This window comes from Typopeltis vanoorti, chromosome 5 (assembly GCF_054136105.1).
Source record: "Typopeltis vanoorti isolate ZY-2024b chromosome 5, IOZ_Tvanoo_1.0, whole genome shotgun sequence".
Classification (NCBI taxonomy): domain Eukaryota; kingdom Metazoa; phylum Arthropoda; class Arachnida; order Uropygi; family Thelyphonidae; genus Typopeltis; species Typopeltis vanoorti.
This window is the reverse complement of record NC_143553.1, coordinates 93,088,720-93,110,634: the sequence shown is the minus strand read 5'-3', so window position 1 is coordinate 93,110,634 and position 21,915 is coordinate 93,088,720. Positions and strand designations below refer to the sequence as shown.

At 34.7% G+C, this 21,915-nt stretch overlaps 2 protein-coding genes across 5 annotated transcripts in view; one reads left to right on the top strand and one right to left on the bottom strand.

The window, feature by feature from the left end:
- The window catches only part of LOC150106656 (vascular endothelial growth factor receptor 1-like), a 672,835-nt gene extending 653,376 nt beyond the window's left edge, over nucleotides 1-19,459 (bottom strand). For all 3 annotated transcript variants that reach the window (XM_090392613.1, XM_090392614.1, XM_090392616.1), the window contains exon 1: nucleotides 19,192-19,459. In XM_090392613.1, the coding sequence (XP_090248739.1) occupies nucleotides 19,192-19,303 (112 nt within the window). In that variant the 5' untranslated portion in view covers nucleotides 19,304-19,459. The remainder of the gene's footprint in view (nucleotides 1-19,191) is intronic.
- A 58-nt stretch (nucleotides 19,460-19,517) lies between these two features.
- The window catches only part of Pomp (proteasome maturation protein), a 120,884-nt gene continuing 118,486 nt past the window's right edge, over nucleotides 19,518-21,915 (top strand). The window contains exon 1 of one of the 2 annotated variants that reach the window (XM_090392611.1): nucleotides 19,518-19,636. The gene's annotated coding sequence lies outside the window, so the exon portion shown is untranslated. Of the gene's footprint in view, nucleotides 19,637-19,660; nucleotides 19,866-21,915 lie in introns of those variants that run through there. The other variant, XM_090392612.1, reaches the window with a different exon arrangement.

Genomic DNA, 21,915 nt, shown 5'->3' with positions numbered 1-21,915 from the left:
CTTCTCACCGACCCGAATCGCTAACAAAATTAAAATGCATTTTAATTAAAGTTAAATTTATTTGAACTAAAGTTTAAAAAATTCTTGCATTTTACAAGTTACTAAATTCTTAGGAACTTGGAAAAAATGTTTATAATTTTTTTAAGTGGAACTATCTTTTAGGAAAATTAAAGAAACTCAGAAAGAAACCACCCCCACCAAGAAACAAAGATAGATGAGAAAATAAGAAAAGAATTCAGAAATAATTACAATATTTAATATAAGTATTAAAAAATAACAACTTTACAGAATAACAGAAAATAAATTAAGTTGCATAAATATACTTGAAATTTTTTAAATTAAAATTTTAGGGTTTTTAAATTTCATATTCACAAAATTAGAAATAATGGTCTTAACGTCTAACTCCACACATATATCATTTTCAAGCTATTAACGCCAAACTAACAAGTCTTTTTTGTAACATACTTGTTCTTAAGTAGGTTTTCACCCCCCCCCCCGCAACCAGCCACGACGTCTTAATCAATTTCAACTTGGAAAAGGAACGTTCACCACTCCCTACACTAACAGATAAGGTTAATAGTATTCTTAAAGCAATTAAAAAGTTAGGGAAAGATAAATTATTGGACACAATAAAATTAAGAATATCGAAAGGGTTTTGAATATTTAAATTATCCTTCCGAAAAATATCCCGGAAAGCACATAAAACTCGTCATATAGTTCTATTTCATTTACGTCTTTATTGTCGCCGTCTCCTTCAAGAGAATCTCTAAATCGGCATAATTTTTTCGTAAACCTTCGTTATTAATTTGTAGTAATCTATACAAGAAATTGAAATTATCATAATCTGTTTTTAGTTGTTCAAAACGTTCTATCAACGAACATATTGCAACGTCTAGAAGTGTATAAAACACATTCACTCTAAATTTATCTTCTGACGATTGTGGCGTTTCGTTATGAAGCTCGTAGTCAATTTGTCGTGTCTTCTTTCGTCGTCGAACTTCCGAACCAGTTTTAAATTCTTGTTCTCCGTCCACTTCTTCACTCAGTTCTTTTGCTGTTTTTAGAACTTCTTTAAAATTTGTATCTGATCGATACTCCTGTAAGAATATTTTTGTTTTCGATAGATTCTAAAGCAAGTTCATATTTTTGTCTCAAAGCATTTTACTCATAGGGTTTATTCTGTTAAGTAAATCATGTCAAGTTATAAGAGAGCAAATAAATTTGTAGTCCTTTATTTTAGCACATAATGTTTGTGCTTCATGCTGAGTTTCTTTATTAAAATTTTCATTATTTAAAATTTCAAAAAGTGCATCGTGAATTTCTCCTAACTGATATCATAGAGGGCACCAGATTGCATTAATTTTACTTTCCCATCGCATTTCTGATGGCTGTTTCAATATTAATTTTTTGCGAACTTAAAAAGGATTGCCCAACGTTTGTAAGAGAATGAAAAGAAATTGTATATTTCTTGAATAATTGCAAAGAAACTAATTGTATCTGCATTCACTTTGGCTGCATCGTTAATGATTAAATTTATAGTACGAGCAGCACATGGCACGCGAAAAGCTCGAGGATTTTTGTTCAAAAGCAAATTTTGGAGCACATATTTTTTCCTTTTCATATTTGCCCCATTGTCATGCACTTGACCTCTTGCATGTCTTCAATGGTAATGTTCCATTTTTCCAGTTGTTCCATTATTGTTGCACATAAACCACGTCCTGTGGAATCTGATATATCTGTAAAACCTAAAAGTTTTTCCCTGATCTTGACAATTCCATTGTCACAGGAAACAAAGCGAATAATAATGGTCATTTGTTCTATTTTACTTGCATCAAGTGTGCAGTCTAAAATTATGGAATATATTTAGATGTTCGAATTGATAATAAAATTGCGTTACTTAAAGTTTCCAATATTTCATTTTGACTGTCTTTACTCAAATGGTGTACTCTATTGTTTCGTTGTAGGGCCCTTTCAACATGATTTTCCATAACGGGATCAAATTCGCAAACAGTTCGACTAATTTTAAAAAATTGCCGTTATTCCTTTCATATAATTTATCAGATGATTCGCGAAAAACTAAATTTTGCCTACCAAGGAATTTTATAATTTCAATCAAGCGTTCTAAAACACTCGTCCAATGTTACTTTTCCATTTCATACATGCTTTGAGTCTGTCAATCAATAGTAGTTTTGTTTTTTAAATTTTTATCAAGTTCCTTCTATTTTAAGACATTTTTTGTCAGTTAAACTAGTCTCATGTCTATGCAAAGTTGTACTTACATTTCTCCAATCGTTAAAACCTACAAGACTACTTGATTCAGTAGCTGCGAAAAGTTTGCAACAAAAGCAAAAAACAGAATTTAAAGTTTCGAAATAAATGAGCCATGTTCTTGGCACGAGCTCCCCGTTTTCCATTTTCTATTATAATACGTGTCGCCAAATTTACGACCATATGTATCTCTGGGATATATTATATTTTTCTTTTGAACAGGTCCCATTTCAATTAAAAAAACTCGTAATTTTTCATCAATATTTCTCCATTTACCTGGATCTTCTAAATTTACAGAGACGAACAATGTGTTAGTTTCGCGGTCAACTACAACTAAATCTTCTCCTAACTGTTTTTTACTAAAATTATGCGTCTTGTTATCTTGTTCAATAGTTGCAATAGTAGTTTTATGCAAACTGGAAGATGTGCACGGTTCTTCAACTCTGATTTCTGATGTATCGAGTTGGTTACAATCTGCATCAGAATATTTTAACAAATTTATTAAGAGCCCCAGTTTGTTTCTTAATGTCTGCTTCTTTCGCAGCATGACGCTTACGATTTTGTACACAGAATAACTTTTTTTTTTAATTTTTGATTCCATTTCTATTTTATACCCACAAGAAATTATTACACAACACGACATAGAGACGAAATGATAGTCCGCACTGCGCTACTGTCAGTAGCCTACTGAGATGCGTACCTTATGACTGGTTCACTAGCAACAAATGTTTTGTACGAAAATTCGTTTCTGCACATAAAAACCGTTCTCCGTTTCACTTTAGATAGACTGCAGTAGACACAACATTCTGCAGGCAAGAATTTTGCCTGCTCTTGCTGCAAAATTGTAAACAGCCGGCTGATCAAAGAGGCGGCAATATACAATTTTTTAAAATTTTTATTCGGTGTATCCGGCCTTATTTATTTTAATATTGATCATTCTAAGAATTTTTTGTTTTTATGATAAAAATGGTGTTTCTTAAAAATGAACTTATGAACCGTGCCCCGGCGCGTTACCCACTTCGTAGCGGCGCCCGCTGCACCACATGCTCTGTATGCCCGCTTCCGTCGGCTCTGTCCATATCAACTGAAGGACAAACAAATGCATAAGCACTAAGATGTGCATATGTTCCTATTTTGTTAGATCCTCCTAAAATCGCGTAGGCTGAGCATTTCGGCTGTTTAGAAAGTGCTCTAGCTTTTTCATTATTTACATTTAACGCTTCCAGTTCAGCAGAATGTGTTTATTCGTTCTAATTCGACTTCGTCTAACAAAAGTGTCACACTTTTCTATGTGACAAACCGAGGAATTTAAAATTTGATAAACCGTTGAAAGATTTTTCTGAAAAAAATGCAAGAGATTTTTTATATAATTAGATTGTTTTTGATAAAAATATAATCAACAATTAATTTTTTGTTTATATTGTTTACTAATAGGCCTGGGAAGCTCAGTGGAAGTGGCGCTTGCATCTTCTGCGCTTGGTCGCTCGAAGTCAGACTTAAGTTCAAGTCTAGTCGCCGACTGAAGGAACTTTTCCTAAGCCTTTCTTCGACCGATTCCCGAGTTAATCAATCTCTAGCACGGGCAAGTGGGAAAGCCCTATTGGAAACTCTGGTTTTTTATCCCGTAAACTCGTAAAAATCGACTGTAGTATCCACATTATTTCAGACAGTAACATATCTTGTTAGGATTAGGTACTAAGAGATGGCAGCACTTGTTTGCCAGCCTCTTCATCGGTGGCTGCTATAATTAGTGATAGACATGGGCCAGTTGTCTCTAGTTGGCTACCGGTGGAGATTGAACTGCCCACTCAGTCTCCAAAAGCTAGATAGGGTATAAAGTCCTCGCCTACTCCCTATAAGGGAATAAAAGGTGTTATTTTTTTGTTTTTTAACATATATTCGCAATACCTAATAATCTTAAATTAGGGGCTAACCAAAATGATCCCAATTGGGCCAGCATTTGGGACATGTAGCAGCATTTATAATATTCAGTGACTTGACTCTTGCGTGACTCGATTATTTTTCAACAATGAGTCAGTTAATTTTGCCTGGGACGATTCTTCTTTATTCTTATTTTTTTAGACACCCATGTTTGATATCTGTCAAAGATTCCGCATGCCTGGAATTGTGGTGAACCTAATAAGTTCATTATCCTAAGAAAATTGATCCAAGTAAAATATGGATTGCTAAAAATTTAGATCAAACCCTTTGGTTGGAAAGACTGGGTTCGAATCTCATCTAGGAAGCAAAGAACCATTATCTTCATATTCTGGTTTCATCTTTTATCCAATTGTAAGCACTTGATGATTTGCTTACAATTGGATAAAGGATGAAATCAAGAATATGATTACTTGGAATCTTTAATTAATAGTATAACCAACTGAAAATACTTTCAACATCTACCTCTAATCCAGAGTATTTTAGTAATAAGTGAGACACCGTTTTGATTACTTGTAGATGGAAATATGACTTCTGCATTACTTCAACTTTTGGTATCACAAATCACAAAAATAGAAAATACCAAAGGCAAAGAAGAAGTTATGCAGATGTGGCCCGTTCAAACAAGTCAGCACCAGAACAGAATCAGCTAACAGCATCTACAAACCAGACAGCTGTTATTACTGCCTCTCTCGAGCAAACATGCTACAAGACTTCAGCCTGTCAAACCCTTCAGCAACTCCACTAAAAGATTCTTACGAGAAACACAAGCCATCCTCACAGCACATACATGAATAGAAACAAACTGATTCCAGCCTCTCTTCAGATCGTACCATGGAATGCAAATGGCCTCAGAAACAAAATTTTAGAGCTCCAAGACTTTACTCATATATATCAGCCAGATGTTATTCTAATAAGCGAGACTCATCTAAGACCCTCGGACAGCCCTAAAATAAGGAGTTATCTCCTATATAGCACCGACAGGCTAAACTATAGAGGCGATGGCACTGCCATCTTCATTAAAAATTATATCAAACACCATTCTGTAAACAACCCTTCAACCACTAACCTTGAGGTCACAGGCATGAAGTATTCACTAGCTCGGCTGGCAGACTGAAAATTTACTCTTCTTACAACCCACCCTTAAAAGCTCTACTACATTCTGATCTAAATGCCATCTTAGGCGTTAGAGAACCCATCATTATTGCCGGAGACTTAAATTCCAAGCCACCTGATTGGAATTGTAGAACCACCAACAAGAATGGCTGCATCCTTTCCAATTACATAGGATCAAACTATGCTGTTGTGGCAGGCCCACCGAACCAACTTATCTTAGTACGCTTGGCGGTGCTGACATCCTGGATATAGCTATCCTGCAAGATATTAAACTTCAGTACAGCCTAAAATCATTGAACGAGTTGTCATCTGATCATAATCCAATTCTACTACAACTGGGAAAACAAGAATACCTGTCTCTTCCTCCTTCTCACTCGTTTATATCGTGGGAAAGATTGTCAAAAGTACTCCAGGATTACATTGGACCTGTTCCTCATATAAGTTCAAAAGTAGATGTTGAAACTGCAGTCACAGCCTTACCCAGCAAATTAACTCTGCTATAATGGCAGCAACCGCCTTCAAATCTGTCCCCAAGCCTGGTCGTCTGCCCGAAGACATTATGAACTTGATCAGAGAAAAAAAACAGAGCAAGGAGAAGATTTCACAACACCCGCGCACCACAAGACAAAACAGTCCTTAGCAGAACTAAATGGTGCAGTGAGAGATGCACTCAAAGATTACAGAGATCAATTATGGGAAGAAAAGTTAGCTTCTATCTCACCTACTGATCACTCTATCTGGGGACTTCTGAGGAATATCAGAAACAAAGGCAGATCCCTTTCACCCCCTTATACTCTCTGACCAGTTAACACAGACGTAGAAAAGGCAGAAGCTATAGCAAACAATTTAGAAGAGCAGAGCAAACCTTCATATGAAAACTTAGACTTCGATCACTTGTATAAAATTTACAGATGGGTCAGAGGCTCATTAAAACTCCCTTCATATAAAAACTTAAATCGCTTGTATAAAATTCACAGACAGGTCAGACACTCATTAAAACTCCCTGATACCAGTGCTGACCATATTGCACCCACAACACCTGCTGAAATATACGATATTATAAAAAAAATTTAAAGAACAAAAAAGCTCCTGGTCCAGATGGCATCACAAATAGGGTGATCAAGTTGCTTCCCCGAAAAGCTGTAGTGCACCTCACCATAATAATAAATGTAATTTTAAGATTTCACTATTTTCCTCCCACCTGGAAACAGGCTGATGTAATCCCAATATATAAGCCAGACAAGGACTTGCAAATGACTCACAATTATCATCTTGTCAGTCTCATCTCCAAGTTGGGTAAGATTGCAGAGAAGGTCATCCTCTCACGACATCAAGCTTCAGTAAATGAACTAAACATCCTTCCTAAAGAGCAATTCGGTTTTTGGCAATACCATAGTACTACCCAACAAATCCTCAGAATAGTTCATTATATTATCACCAGCTACAACTGGCGTCAATACACTGGAGCTGTTTTTCTTGATCTATCCAAAGCATTTGACAAAATTTGGCACTTCGGATTGCTACATAAACTTATCTCAGCCGGTATCTCATTGAAAATGGTACATCAAGTTAGATCATATCTACAGAATAGAAACATGCACGTCAAGATCAATGGTAATACCTCATCCCAGCGCCATATCTTGGCCAGAGTACCGCAGGGATCCCTGCTGGCTCCATTGCTGTTCTCTATATACATGTCAGACATTTCGCACAACCCAATATCATCCATCATGGCAATATATGCGGATTACACACCCTATATATGCATTATTAGCCAGATCTCTCCGGCTACACCTCATTATTAAAAAGCTTTAAGAAACCTAAAGTTAGAGAAATGGTTCTCCAAATGGAGACTACAAGTGAATCCCCAAAAGAGCTCAGCCATTCTCTTCAGGAGAAGATCGATATCTCCTGCAGGAGACATCTTACTATTGAATACTAAAATTCCTTGACAGACAGAAACAAAATACCTTGGTGTTGTGCTCGACAAAAAATTTACTGGGTTACATATTAATAGCAGGAAGAGTGAAAGCATGGCTCTAATCGTATTTTAAATGTAAACGTTAATGGTGTTCGACTCAATGACAAGATTCGATCAGTGAAAACTTCAAATATCTGAGAAGAATAATTTCTAATGACGGAAGTATAGACCAGGAGATAATGAGGCGAATTTTACTGAGGCAAACATTTCATTAACAGTATAAGTAGTCTACTTGGGGAAGTTGAGGTCCCAGTGAAGCGCAAGTTTTTGATTAACAAAGGTTACTTTTTGTTCATTTTGAAATATGAAACAGAGACATGAAGACTAACGAAAAGAACATGAATATAATACAAGCAATGGAAATGAAAGTTTTAAGGACAATGTTGGCAAAAACAAGGAAATATAGAATAAGGAATGTGCATAAGGAAGTAAGTATTGAAGAATTGCTTATGAACTCTCGCTTGAAGTGATTTGGATACCTCATGAGAAATAATTTAGAAAGAATGTCGTGAAGAATGCATGAAATGAAACACGAAGAAAGAGAGCAAGAGGAAGACCACGAAAACGCTGGAGACCTCAGATAAGAGAAGATCTAAGAGAAAAAAAAAGAAATCTGAACTGGTACAGTGGTCGTGCAGGAAGAGATGATAGAAAGAAATGAAGAAATTTGATACGTCTGACCAGACAGTTTCTGTTGGAACATTTGTTCCTAAAGATGAAAAAGGAATACATATCCATACTTGCCAGAAATATGGAATGGCAGCTGGAGTAGATGATATTCGACCAGAAATGCACAAGTATGGAGGTATAAAAGTCTTGCAGTGGCCGCACTGAATAGTTCAGAAGGTCTGGACAGAGGGACGAATTCCAGATGATTGGAGTAGAGCTCTCATAGTACTAATACCAAAAAGGGATATAAAACTGAATGCCAGAATTACAGAGGTATTTCGCTATTGAGTGTTCCTGGTAAGATTTATGAACGTATACTGGAGAAATGGTTGAGAAGGATTGTGGAAGAGAAGATTGGTGAACAACAATCTGGATTCAGGACAAATAGAGGCTGTCAGGATCAGATTTTCACTTTATGACAAATAGTTGAGAAATCGTGGGAATATAACAAAGATGTGTATTAAGTTTTATACCTGCAAAAGGCATATGACTAGGTGCCAAGAGGAAAAGCTGTTGAAAACGCTGTAGTTATATGGTGTCAATGGGGCATTATATTAAGCAATACATAATCTTTATTTGAATTGTAAGTCGGCAGTTAGAATTGAAGGAAGTACAGGAAGATAGTTGGAGTTTAATCTGGTGTCAGGCAAGGATGTACATTATCCACTCTGTTATATTCATTATCTATATGGATCACATGATGAATAAAAGCAATATTAAACCACCTGATATCAAAATTGGTATTACGCTTTTTAGATAAATCCAGTACAAGTCTGGAAGATTCCTTGACTAAATTGAATAACTGTTGTAATAGATTTGGTATGAAGGTCATCAAAAACAAGACAATAATAATGAAAAGAGGAAGAAACACTGAAAATATTAAATTCATCGTGAATGGAGAATCTATAGAACAAGTAAAACATTTCAGCTACTTGGCACAATTTTTAGCGAAGACGGTAAATTAAATATGGAAATAGACAACAGAATCAACAAAACCAGTATGGTAGGAAGTCATCTGAATAAATGAATATAGAATATTAGATAAATTAGTCAAAACAAATTAGCTGTGTACAAGACAGTGTTCAAACCAATTTTAACTTATGGATCTCAGAACTGGGTTAGAAATAAAACACTTGACCAAAGACTAGAGACCACAGATATGAGAGTCCTGAAAAAGATTACGGCTGTGAACAGATGGCATCAATGGCAATATCATATTAAGAACGAAGATACTATGAAAGAACATGACATTCTCAGTATCCAGGAATGTGTTAGTAGAGCTAATCTGGTCTCCAGAGGAAGACCAAGATATAAGTGGATTGATACAGTAAAAAGTTCCTTAGAAGATAGAAACATAAGGTCTTGATAAAGAGATTGATTTGGAGGAAAATTGTTGACAGGAAGTTAGTAATGAGGTAAATTCTCCATGTAGTACTATCATAATCTCCTGTACAACCCTTGAGGGCACATGTCAGGAATTTGATGATGATGAAGAATAATATATATTCCAGTCATATCAAGTAAATTAAGTGTTTATCCTCTGTTTCATGTTTATTCTGAACATGCAGATTTCCAGAATATTTGTTATTGGTTTGGGGAAATGAAGAGACTAATTCATTATATTATTTCATTATAATTAGCATTATTTTTTTTTCACGAATATTTTGGCATGAATCAAATGGTAAAAATATCGAACAGGGTAGATTTCAGTCGCCTACCTATTTTAGATATGCCTTAAGTTAGACCGGGCAGTGACACTTTGACCGGATGTATAACAAACGGATATGATTAACAGGAGATGTAAATATCCGGTTAAGCTGCAGTAACAAAGCACCTATATTCTATCCATTTAATACTAAATGGATAGAATATATGTACGAAATAAAAAGCATAGTATTAAAAAAAAAGTAAGCCAGAATAGCACTGTAACATTTAAGTAGATGCATATCTCTTTGTAAATTTTCTGAATTGTCTTTTTTCATTCTTTTTTTTTTTTTTCACATCAAAGAGAAACAAAATGAATGTTGAAGTTTGATTTTATTTGAAATTTTTTTTTTTTTTTTTTTTTTTTTTTTTTTTTAACCTTAGACAGATAGCGTGTGTGGAAAAAAAAATCCGAATATGGATTCAAATTCTGGTTTTGTATGTTTAGAAATATTTTCGATTATCAAGTGAACTTAAGTGTTTCTTCTGAACGAGAAAAAAGCCATTTATAAATAAATAAAAAAAAAAATACTATTTTTGTCAACGTTGTGATTTCAGTTTTCAGTTATTAAGAAAATTTAATTATGAATACAGATAACGCCAAAAGTTATCATTTCAGAATGCAGATAGCACGTCCCATAAATAGGCAATACGAGCACATGAGATGCTTTACATACATCCATTACTATAAGAGATACGAAAGGTATATTACTATTATAAAAAAAATCAGACGCATGGAAGCGAAACATATACAGCATCAGCGTCAGGCCATAAACAGAACCCTCAAGAGCAAAATTCTCTCAATGGTCTCATACGACTATCAATAGTAATACACAATTTACACAAATTAATACTGTAGTGTCCTTAAATTTGCTTAAAAGGCCTACTACTACAATTCTTTCCGGGAGTTTATTCAAGTGGTTGACTACTCTTTCACTAAAATAGTATTTTGCGCAGTATCTTATTAATTTGTCTGAGTTCTATATTCAAATTCAGAGCTCTGAGTATTAATTATGATAATGCTACATCTCTGTTATATCTATTCCATCTGCTATTGATCATTGGGTCAAATTCTCGATATTTATTAATGAGATTTCTAGCGTTCGTATAAAGACAAGAACGTAATTACCATGTAAAGCAATTTGTGAGTCTTTTACAAATTGACAAATTTTGAAGTTTCTATAAGATCTAAATGCACAAGCAGAGCTGGTACACAGTTTTGAATTATAAGCTTCATTTACAAGTATCTCTTAACAGGTATTGTCCCTTAATACAATACCTGTTAAGTTATTGTATTAAGGGACAATACGTAAACGTATTGTCCCTTAATACGTTTACGAGTTTCTTCCTCATTATTTCTCTCTCTCTCTCTCACTCAACTAAGTTTGAGAATATTCCATTTAGGTGTTAGCATGCTTACATTGTAATTTGTATAGTTTACCTCTTCTCTTAATAGACACGATACTCTTATTTCTGACCATTTTCTGCTCATATACAGTCAATGGTTACTAAATAGTTTCTCTTCTTCTTCAAAAGCTAAATAAATAAATCCTGTCCTTGCAGCAATTATACATTATGTTTTAAGCAGAATTTTTATAATATCAAGTTAGCAGACACAGCTCCTCCCGATTTTTTCCCTGATGTCACACCTGGGCAAGATATTAGTAGTAATGTGATATGCAAACTAAACGATCTATTCTTCTTGTAGCATTTCTACTTTTTCTGCTATCAATATGAATTATTCCCATTTGTTCCTTAGATCGGTGATTTCTTTACATTTTGTACATGTGAAAACATCTTTCTTTGGTTCCTCTACACTGAAAAGGTTTTCATTAATTGCATGGTTGTTTTCCTTTGTCATCGTATACTGTTCCAAAGTGGATGGTCACGCTAATAAATAAATATTCTCCAACTTCTTAATCAATAATAGTTCGAAATGGATATATTAAGTTCAAGTTGATGGCGTCTTTTACCTTCGAATTTTTACAGCAGTCTCAAAATTCTAGTCTGTTCGAAACTAACTTCATCGATACTAGACGAAGCGTTAAAGCTAAATGCAAAATTATTATTTAAAATATTGTACCTGTTAAGTAATAATACCCAACATATAAAATCTTCCCGTTCTACATAGAACTTGATACCCTTTTCCACTGCCTCTCTTATTATTATTATTATTATTATTATTATTATTATTATTATTATTATTATTTAGCACTCATTAAGTCACGCAAGAAAGGGAGCTTTACGCGGCACGTCCACTTACCCGCAGCTCAAACATACAGTATGACAATGATACCTAATTAGTAAAATGCACAATTGTTATTTGACAGTATATTGAAAGTAATGTACCACTATTTATCGTTTACAGTCACTTATCATACGAGGAGTAACTATTGTTTTGTTAATAGTTATTAATACATACATTAATACATGTAGAAATTAATCAACATGTATTAATCAACATTATTACAGTTGTTAAACTGCAAATAACTAAAAAATAAATAAATTTTCAACAATTTCAATAACTATTCCTTATTGAAAATTTGAAGACGGGTTTCCACCTGTCTTCTTCAAAAGCTTGGACTAAAAGAGCTCCGCCTACTCTCTCTTAAAAAAAAAAAAAAAAAATAGGCATTTGAGGATTTTTTTTTGGTGCTGCTTAAAAGGCACGTATTTTTCGAAAATCAACACCTAAAATATAGTCCACACGTATTTTGCAAGAAGAGGTCAAGTAGTGGTAGCAATTACTGCGCAGAAAATGAACCTAATATTTTCGGTAGAATGTGTTGACTGATGTGTATATTTAAATACTCAATCATCTGATCAATAAGGCGCAATAAACTAAAGATGAATAAAGAATTATTAGAAATAATTAATATCTTATCAACCACAACTACATACTATAAAATTATGTGTTATAATAGGTATAATTTAACCATTATGACTATTAATTCATGCTCTTTAATTATTATAACTATTAACTCGCAAATCCATTATTAAATAACTTTATTTTCACTGAAAAACAAAGTATAAAAATAACACTTTTTTTTTTTTGTAAAACTTTTAGCTCACACGGGTGATGTTCATTACACGACGTTCTGGGGGGAGGGGGGTTATAATTTTTGATAATAGGGATTGCATTCCTAAAAATCAGGAAAATAGCATTACATATCAGTTAGCAGCTCTCGAGATAAATGAAAGTGATATTATAGCATCGGATACATATACCTTTGTGTAAAATTTATTAATATCAGTTTCGTTTGCACGAAAAAGGGGAAAAAAAAAAGCAAATATCGACTTAACTTTTTCGGCTATGTGGCACAAAAATATTTGTACTACATTTTTAGGGTTGCTGACTATATGATTATACTAATTCGCAACTGCAGTATATTGAAATGTGTTTTAAGGGGCGGGGGAGGGAGAGAGAGAGAGAGAGAGAGAGAGAGAGAGAGAGAGAGAGAGAGTAAAGCCAGAATTTCCTCTGTGTGAGGCAAAGCCATTGTTTGTGTTGTGCTCTGCATTTACACAGCGCCTTCTGGTACACGAGTGCAGCTAAACATACAAGGAGATGCTGCTTCTCCCCTTCATAGAAAAATATCCTTATCACTAATACTGAAGCGGTTTAAACAGGTTAGAAAGCATTTTGTTTCATAAGAATCACAAGTATTTCCACTAAAAATGCCAGTAATTTAAGTTTCTTTTTAAAACGAGTTGTTACTACTTACTTAATGTAAGACAGTCGTTCACATACTCAGAGAGCTTTGAACATATGCGCATCCATCCCATCCTTATAACAACAACAACCTCAGTCTGTTTCAGAGAAACACATTTCAGTGATTCGTGCACAACGAGAAACTAGTCGAATCCGATAGGATTCGACTAGTTTAATAAAGTTACTGATAGTAAATATATCAAGCAGTGATATACTTCACTGCAAAAAGAAAAAAACAAAATAAAACTGACAGATGTTGAGAAACATGAAACTGCAATAGAAAAACAATTGGAGCATAATTTTCAGATATAGTTGAATAGAAAATATGCCTGTTTTCTACACAGACCACAAAGCATTATTTCGTGTATTAAATGGAAATATTTTCATACTTAAAAAATTAAATATTGATATGAATCTGACTTTTTAATATCACAAAGGGCTTTTTCTCTTTGTATTAAAATAAAGAGGACAGGAGAGAAAAAATATAAATTCCATGAAAAATTCGCCACTCAGATAATCTCAAATATCGTGTTTTTAGAAAATTTAGAGCTCAGCCTGCCTCTACTAATAATAACTAAAAAGTTTGTTCTGTTCAGCAGTTCACATACGTTCCCACTTTCTAATATTTCAGCTTAATATCAAGATGCCTCTTTATTTATTCTGTGATGGCCTCTTTATCCACTTTGTAAACACAAAACGCTATCCATCGAATATGTGTGAAACAACCAATTGATACTGATTAACGTATATAGAATTACATTTCATAACAATTTCATACACATGAGATTACCAACGCGACGACTGAACAACCTAATCATGATTTCGAAAAAATCTGTATATCTATTACAAAATATAGCTTTAAAATTTATTTATTTATCTGTAAATTTAATGCATGTGTGTTTTACACACACACATACTAAATATCATCATTATTATTATTGTTATTTCTCCATGGAGTCAAAAGACTGATCGCGGAAGGTCCCTCTGTTATAGGCACCGTTCGTCATGCCGTGCCTTAAATACATTTACCGTTTCCGCACTTACAACACTCTTGGATAATACGTTCCAATCACTCACTACTCTTCATGCAAAAAATCTGCTCCTCACAACCTTGCTCACATCCTCCTTATAAACTTCTAGGAATGACCTATTGTCTGCTGGTATTATTCAGTTTCCTAAAACTGGCATACGGCACTCAGGATGAAAACAAATATCCCCCCCCCCCACTTTTTGTTTTCTTATATATATATATAATATTATATTAGGGGTTACCAAGTAATTTTATAAGCTTGGTTATTTAACTTCTAATCCCAAGTATGCAAACAATTAAGTTTGCGCCTGAAACATAGTTCAAATCTAAAGATGATACAACACCAGGACAACGCATTGTAAAGGTGGGTAAAGAACTGATCACTATTCTTAGTATTTTCTCATAATGTAAAGCACATCTGACTAAAAGATGTATACTGCAATACATTATGGGTAGGATCACTACCCAGACCGGTTTCAACCTTCTGAATAAGTAAAGCCGTCTATAAAAATTCGGACGATCCCTAGGCCACTCAATTGTGGGCGAAAGACCGTCCATCTCAGCGTTGGCTACACTCAGTGATGGCCTTCCACCCACCACCACCACCACCGAGCAGAATCGCTCATATTCCGAAGAAAGGCATACACCGACAAAGCCCCTCACCGGGGCGTGACGGAAAACACTTTCCCCGGAGACTCAAATCGCTCCCTTAAGGCAAAAACCTTAAGAGAGCGAACTCATATTAGCCCCCACCGGTTTCAGCCTTTTTTGTTTTTGAGGCTTCATCAGTGAGTAGCTAGACCCTAAATATTATATTATATTAGCCCCCACCGGTTTCAGCCTTTTTTGAGGCTTCATCAGTGAGTAGCTAGACACTAAATATACCAAGGTTAACATATCCATTGTAGTAATACAGAGCCTTATCAACTTTACCTATAGAAGTTGCTGCAAGGTGTTTTTATTTTTAATAAGAATCTCTGGAGGAGATATAGATGTAATTAATTTATTAACGTGGGGATACTGTATATTAGAGTTACCAAGTAATTTTATAAGCTTGGTTATTTAACTCCTAATCCCAAGTATGCAAACAATTAAGTTTGCACCTGAAACATAGTTCAAGTCTAAAGGTGGTACAACACCAGGGCAACTCATTGTAAAGGTGGGTAAAGCTCTGATCACTATTCTTAGTATTTTCCCATAATGCAAAGCACATCTCACTAAAAGATGTATACTGCAATACATTATGGGTGGGGTTACTACCCAGACTGGTTTCAAACTTTTTTGAGGTCTCCTCAGACCTCAGACTGGTTTCAACCTTTTTTGAGGTCTGAGGAGACCTCAAAAAAGGTTGAAACCTTTTTCCTTTTCTTTCGGATTATGTCATTCAATTCTTAAAAAAAAAAAAATAAATAAATAAATAAATAAATATATATATATATATATATATAATATTTTTTTCGCCCGTAAACTCAAGAAAATCAACCGTAGAACCTTACTATTTCAAGAACATATCCTGTTCTGGTTAGGTGCAAAAAGTTGCATAGGGTTAAAAGGTCTCACCTACTCGCTACTCCCTATAAGAAATAAAAGACGTTAGCGTATTTATTTATTAAATGATTGTTATTACTTAACCTACTCTTTCATCACATTTGACTAATTCATGAAAAACTATTTAAACTGCCAACGTCTGCATTCGTTTTTGAAAACAACTTCATTTTCCAATCATATAGTAAAAACTGAATTTCTCTTATTAGTTTTACCGTTTTTTTTTCTGTTTTTTATTCTCTTCCTCCTTCTTACTTTTCCATCTAGATATGACTTCTTTATAAACTGAGTTGCAAGTTTATTACAGATCGTCAACTAGCAGCGCACTAAATTCTACGCGGAAAGCTTCAGTACATACATTATTGACAATAGAACGTTTTTGAAACATGCTATAGCTAGCCTATTCCATGAGAAATTCTTTGTGTTATATCTTATTATACCACTTCACACAGTGCTAAGTTTGATTGCGATATGGCCACTAAGCTTCTTCGCACTTCTTAGGCTCTCAATATTTACAAAAGATACATGGTGTATCTTACATGATGATCGTTATTGGCTAAGTGTGCTCATTCACGTTGATAGTGCCAGGATAACAGTTGAAATCTATCCCCACCGCTTTACACTCTTACATCCGCGTAGGAACAGCTTGTATTGTTGTTGTTGTTGGTAGTGGTGGTGGTGGTGTCACCATTCTCGTCCGTTTTTCTCAGAATATCCTCAATTAACATGCATTGAAAATCTGGGTGATTAAAGTTGAGATTTGGATATAATAGAATATTCATATGACTAATGATACAAGTGAATTTAATTCTTTGGATTGCATTGATCTTTTATGGGCTATTTTAGTGCTGTTATCAGAATGAATCTAACTTAATTCGATATGAATTAAATTATTCAAACCCTTATATTCAGTAATACTGTCTAGTTTCTTTAATTCAATACTAATACCATGTTCTTATCAAATCGCATGTGCTTACATTTAACCACGCTAAATTAATAAACTCCATTTCATATCCACCCTTCCGAACTTTTTTTAAGATGAGCTCGATGAAAATGGAAGATATCTGATCAATTTAACACTCCACCAAGTTTTATTAAATTCTTTCCACAAGCATTTTTTGTCACTTCTTAATGATGCTATTCATCCATTCAATTATTCCTATTTGTCCTCCTAGAACATCTTCTGCAGCTCAATTGGTATAGACAAAGCCATTTGTCTATTCCAACTCAGATCTTTCCAATCTAGGAAGCTTATAACCTTCATCTGGGCTTTTGGTTGAAGGTGAATTAGCCAGTCTCATATGGGGTGGAGGGTTTTCCTCCCAGAAACTAGGGTTATTTTTTCCGGCAAACACATCCTGTGAATGCGTATCTACAGATATAAAATATTCTTAATAGGATGCTGCAGCAGAATGGTAAGCAGGGTGGATTAAATTGGCTGAAACCCCTAATTAGGAACTCAGTCCATCTCAAATCCGTCTCTCATCACCCAAGACGGTGATGAGAGACGGATTTGTTCTCTCATCTCTATGTATGTAGTCTACTACTCATCCCTTCACAACCTCCCCCCTTGACCTTTTGTTATGCAATGGCTCCCTATGTAGTTTATCATCCCATAGCCCTGCTCCAAGTAGTCTATTGAGTCGGTCGCAATTACCAGCTCTGCAGTTTCATATATTATTATTATTATTATAAAAAAAAAAAAAAAAAAAAATCAGCTAACGCCTTTTTATTCCCGTATATACAGGAGTAGGCGAGGCCATTTAGCCCTATCTAACTTTTGGAGACTGAGTGGGCAGTTCAATCTCCACTGGTACCCAATCAGAGACAGATGGCCCAAGGCTATCACTAATTAAGCGGTACGCAGTGAAGAGAGACGGCTCAAATGTGCCGCCATCTCGTGGTCTCTAACCCTAACACAATATATTTAATGTCTGAAATAATGTGGGTTCTACGGTCGATTTTCTTGAGTTTACAGGACGAAAAACCCGAGTTTCCGGGAGGAAAAACCTGCTTGCCCGTGCCAGAGATCGACTAACTCGGGAACCGGTCGAAAAAAGGCTTAGAAAAATTTCCTCTAGAAGGACTCGAAACCAAGACTTCCTTCGTGCGGCCTAGCGCGGTGGTGTGCAAACGCCACATCCACTGAGCTACACAGGCTCCTATTATTATTATTATTATTATTATTATTATTATTATTATTATTATTATTATTATTATTATTATTATTATTATTATTATTATTATTATTATTATTATTGACACCTCCAAGGAATCTGAAGACTCATCGCGGGAGGACACCTACTATACAACTGTCTCCATTACTACACCAAACCTCTACTACCAATCATCTCCATCAACACCATCTACCGGACCACCACCACCACTACTACCACAACTTGTATTTTTTTTGTCTGTAAATTGCGTGTTCTGAAGGGCTGATTTGTCTGTATGCGGGATGAAAATCCCGAGTTTCCGGGAGAAAAAAACTTTCTACCTCCGTATAAAATCGGCTAACTATATATAATACCTTTTATTTACTTAAAATTCCTTTTTCATTTTATATTACATTACAATAACAAAGGAACTTAGGTATCAGTGTGTGTAAAATGCATTAAAAAATTAGCTAACGGTGTGTAAAATGCATAAAAAAGTTTTAGTCCCTATTGAGTTTTGAAGGCTGAGTGGGCAGTTCAATCTCCACTAGTAGCAATCAGAGATAGCTAGCCCAAGGCTAACACTAATTTAATCGGCACGCAGTGAAGAGACGGCTAACAAGTGCCGTCATATCGTGATCCCTAACCGTAACACAAAATTTTAAATGTTTGAAAATACTGTGGGTTTGAGGGATTTTCTTGAATTGAAGGGACGAAAAAGGAACTAATTTTCATTGACTAATTTCGACTAAAGAAATTTTCAGGGGAAAAATTAGTCGACCTCTTTCCAGGGAAAAATTAGTCGTGCCAGAAATCGACTAACTCGGGAACCAATAAAAAAAAAAGCTTACAAAATGATCCTGTAGTCATATATTAATTAAAAAAAAAAAATGTCGATTGAACATGAACAAGATTTTAAGATTTTGACAACACATGCGTATCGGAAAAAAAATTGTTTCTATAGTCCTTCTATCATTTCTTCTAATAAATCACTTTAGAGATTTGACTAATGCAGGATAATTAAGATTAATTATATGAAAAGCGGTTTAATAACAATTAAGTTAAAACTCACCTTCATCTTGCTGTGTAGTTGGAGACAAAATCCATAGCATTGTGAAAACTGTGACACTGAATTTACTAGTTAGAAGGATTCTGCAACCTTTCATGGTAATATGTAATAACATTCTTTACATGCTATTCAGTTGAAAATCATTTTCTCCTCATTGATTCAATAATGTTTTCTCAACTTACAGTCCTCTCATATCTACTCTTTAATTAATGAAGATAAACGTTAATAAAACTAAACGCCAAACTTTGTAACAACAATCTCCTATCCTTATTTTTTCAACGACTACACTTCACCGAGATCTGTTACAACTTCGTGAACTACACACACGCATTACGTACTACAGGAAATATTTAAATCATTCGTTTAAAAACATTTTGGATTATAGGGTGCGCTCTGCTCCATAGCAATGAGAATGCAAGTTTAGTAGGTTTGATTATTAGTTTGTGTGGTAAGTGATGTTTATGTTAAAGTGTATGAGATGTTAAATTGTTTTAATGATTTTTATTAATTTATAATAGTATTTAATGAAAATGTATAATGCGTATGACGCCCGTAATTTTTTTTTCGTATTTCTTTCAAAATTTTTGGCCGATTATCAAAGACTCTGAAGCGTCCATAGGTTATAAGAAATCAAAATTTAAACAGTGAATAGAATATTTCAGTTATTCAATTTTAAGGTGAGTTAGCCGATCTCATACTGTGCTGGTTTTTTTATTATTATTATTTTGGACCTTCATGTTTTTCATTCCATATAGACGTAAATCGGTCAGAGAACTTGCACTGTTTACAGATAAAAAATACTATTAGTGGACGGTAGATAATGTTGTGGTGGTTAGTTGAGCAGGTGCCTGCTCAACTAATCATCTCACCATGAGTCCTTAGCCTTTTCAGGTGCCATGTAATTTCATTATGACAATAAACATGTTGTAATTCAACTATATTACATTTACTGAACTATGTATGATTAGAGTGCAATAGATAATAAACAGTTATATATATCACTCTTTTGCTCAAACATTAGGTACTGGTATGCATTCAATGCCAGCAGGAAAATTAGAAAATTAAAATGATACTGCATATGTACATTATGTCACTGTTAATAAAAGTGCTGGTATGCAGTACCATCACAAAACACAAGAAGCACTGCATATGTGCGTGCGTGTATATATATATATATATATATATATATATATATATACATACACACACACACACACACACACACACACACATGTATAATATATGTTAAAGATACTAAACTATATTAAACCTGGTTTTTACTCCATTTCCCAAGTAAGCAAACAGATAAATAAGTCAAGTTTGAGCCTGCACGTAATGCAAGTCTAAGTGACCTGTAAAGTAGTACAAGTCTAAGCAACTTGTGGTAAAGTTGGAATAAGCTCTGATCACTATTCTTAATATTTACCCTTAATGCAAAGTCCATCTCCTTGAGGAGATGTATTGATGCTATGCATTAAAGGCAAGGGGGCCACTAACCCAGACCAGTTTCGACCTTTATTGAAGTCCCATCAGTGGGAGCAGGCTAGAAATATCAAGGTTAAGTAATACAGAGCTTATAAATATTTTACCAAAACAAGTTACCAAAAGGTGCTTTGACCCTATAAATAAAAATCTCAGGATGAGAGATGGATGTAGAAAGTTTTTTTACCTTGGGTATAATATATGTTAAAGATACCAAGTTATTTTAAACCTGGTTTTTACTCCATTTCCCAAGTAAGCAAACAGACAAATAAGTCAAGTTTGTGCCTGCACTGTTTTGGTAAAATACTTATAAACTCTGAATTACTTAACCTTGGTATTTCTAAGCCTAGCTTGGCTCCCACTGATGAGACCTCAATAAAGGTTGAAACCGGTCTGGGTAGTGGCCCCTTGCCTTTAATGCATAGCATCACCCATCTCCTCAAGGAAATGGGCTTTGCATTAAGGGTAAATATTAAGAATAGTGATCAGTGCTTATTTCACCTTTACCACGATTTGCCTAGACTTGTACTACTTTATATTACTGTATATACACACACACACACACACACGCACTCTCACACACATATATATACAAAGGCTTTTGACAGAATACAGCATGGTAAACTCTTGCATAAATGAGGATGGCTGACTGATAGATATCAAAAAGTGGTCTACAGGGGATGTGAGTCTGCAAGATTTAAGGTGACCAGTGATATACCACAAGGATCAGTGCTTGGTCCACTGTTATTCAATCTGTACATTAATGATATTGGGAAAGATTGGACAAGGACATACAGCTTGCTGATGATGCAAAAATATAGGTAGGGTAATCAGGAATGTTGCTGATATGCAGTACTTGCAGAATGATTTGAATAGACTGGAATTGTGGGCATGGTAAAATGGATGTCAGTAAATGTAAAGTCATTCACTTTTGCATGATTAGATATCCAATGTTGTATTATATTGGTGGGATTATTCTAGAAGAAACTGATGAGGCTAAGGATCTTGGAGTGTTAGTAGATAGGAAGTTGAAGTTCAGGGGCCATGTAGCAAAGAATACAACTCAAAAGATAATTGCAATGCTGAAATGAATGTTCACATTTAAAGATAAGGATGTCATTTTATCTCTTTACGAGGCCTTGATAAAACCTCACTTGGACTATAGTGCACAGGTCTGGTCTCCTGGTTTCAATTGTGATTCTGATATAGTGGAGAGAGAGAGAGTGCAAAGGAGAGTTTTAAAAA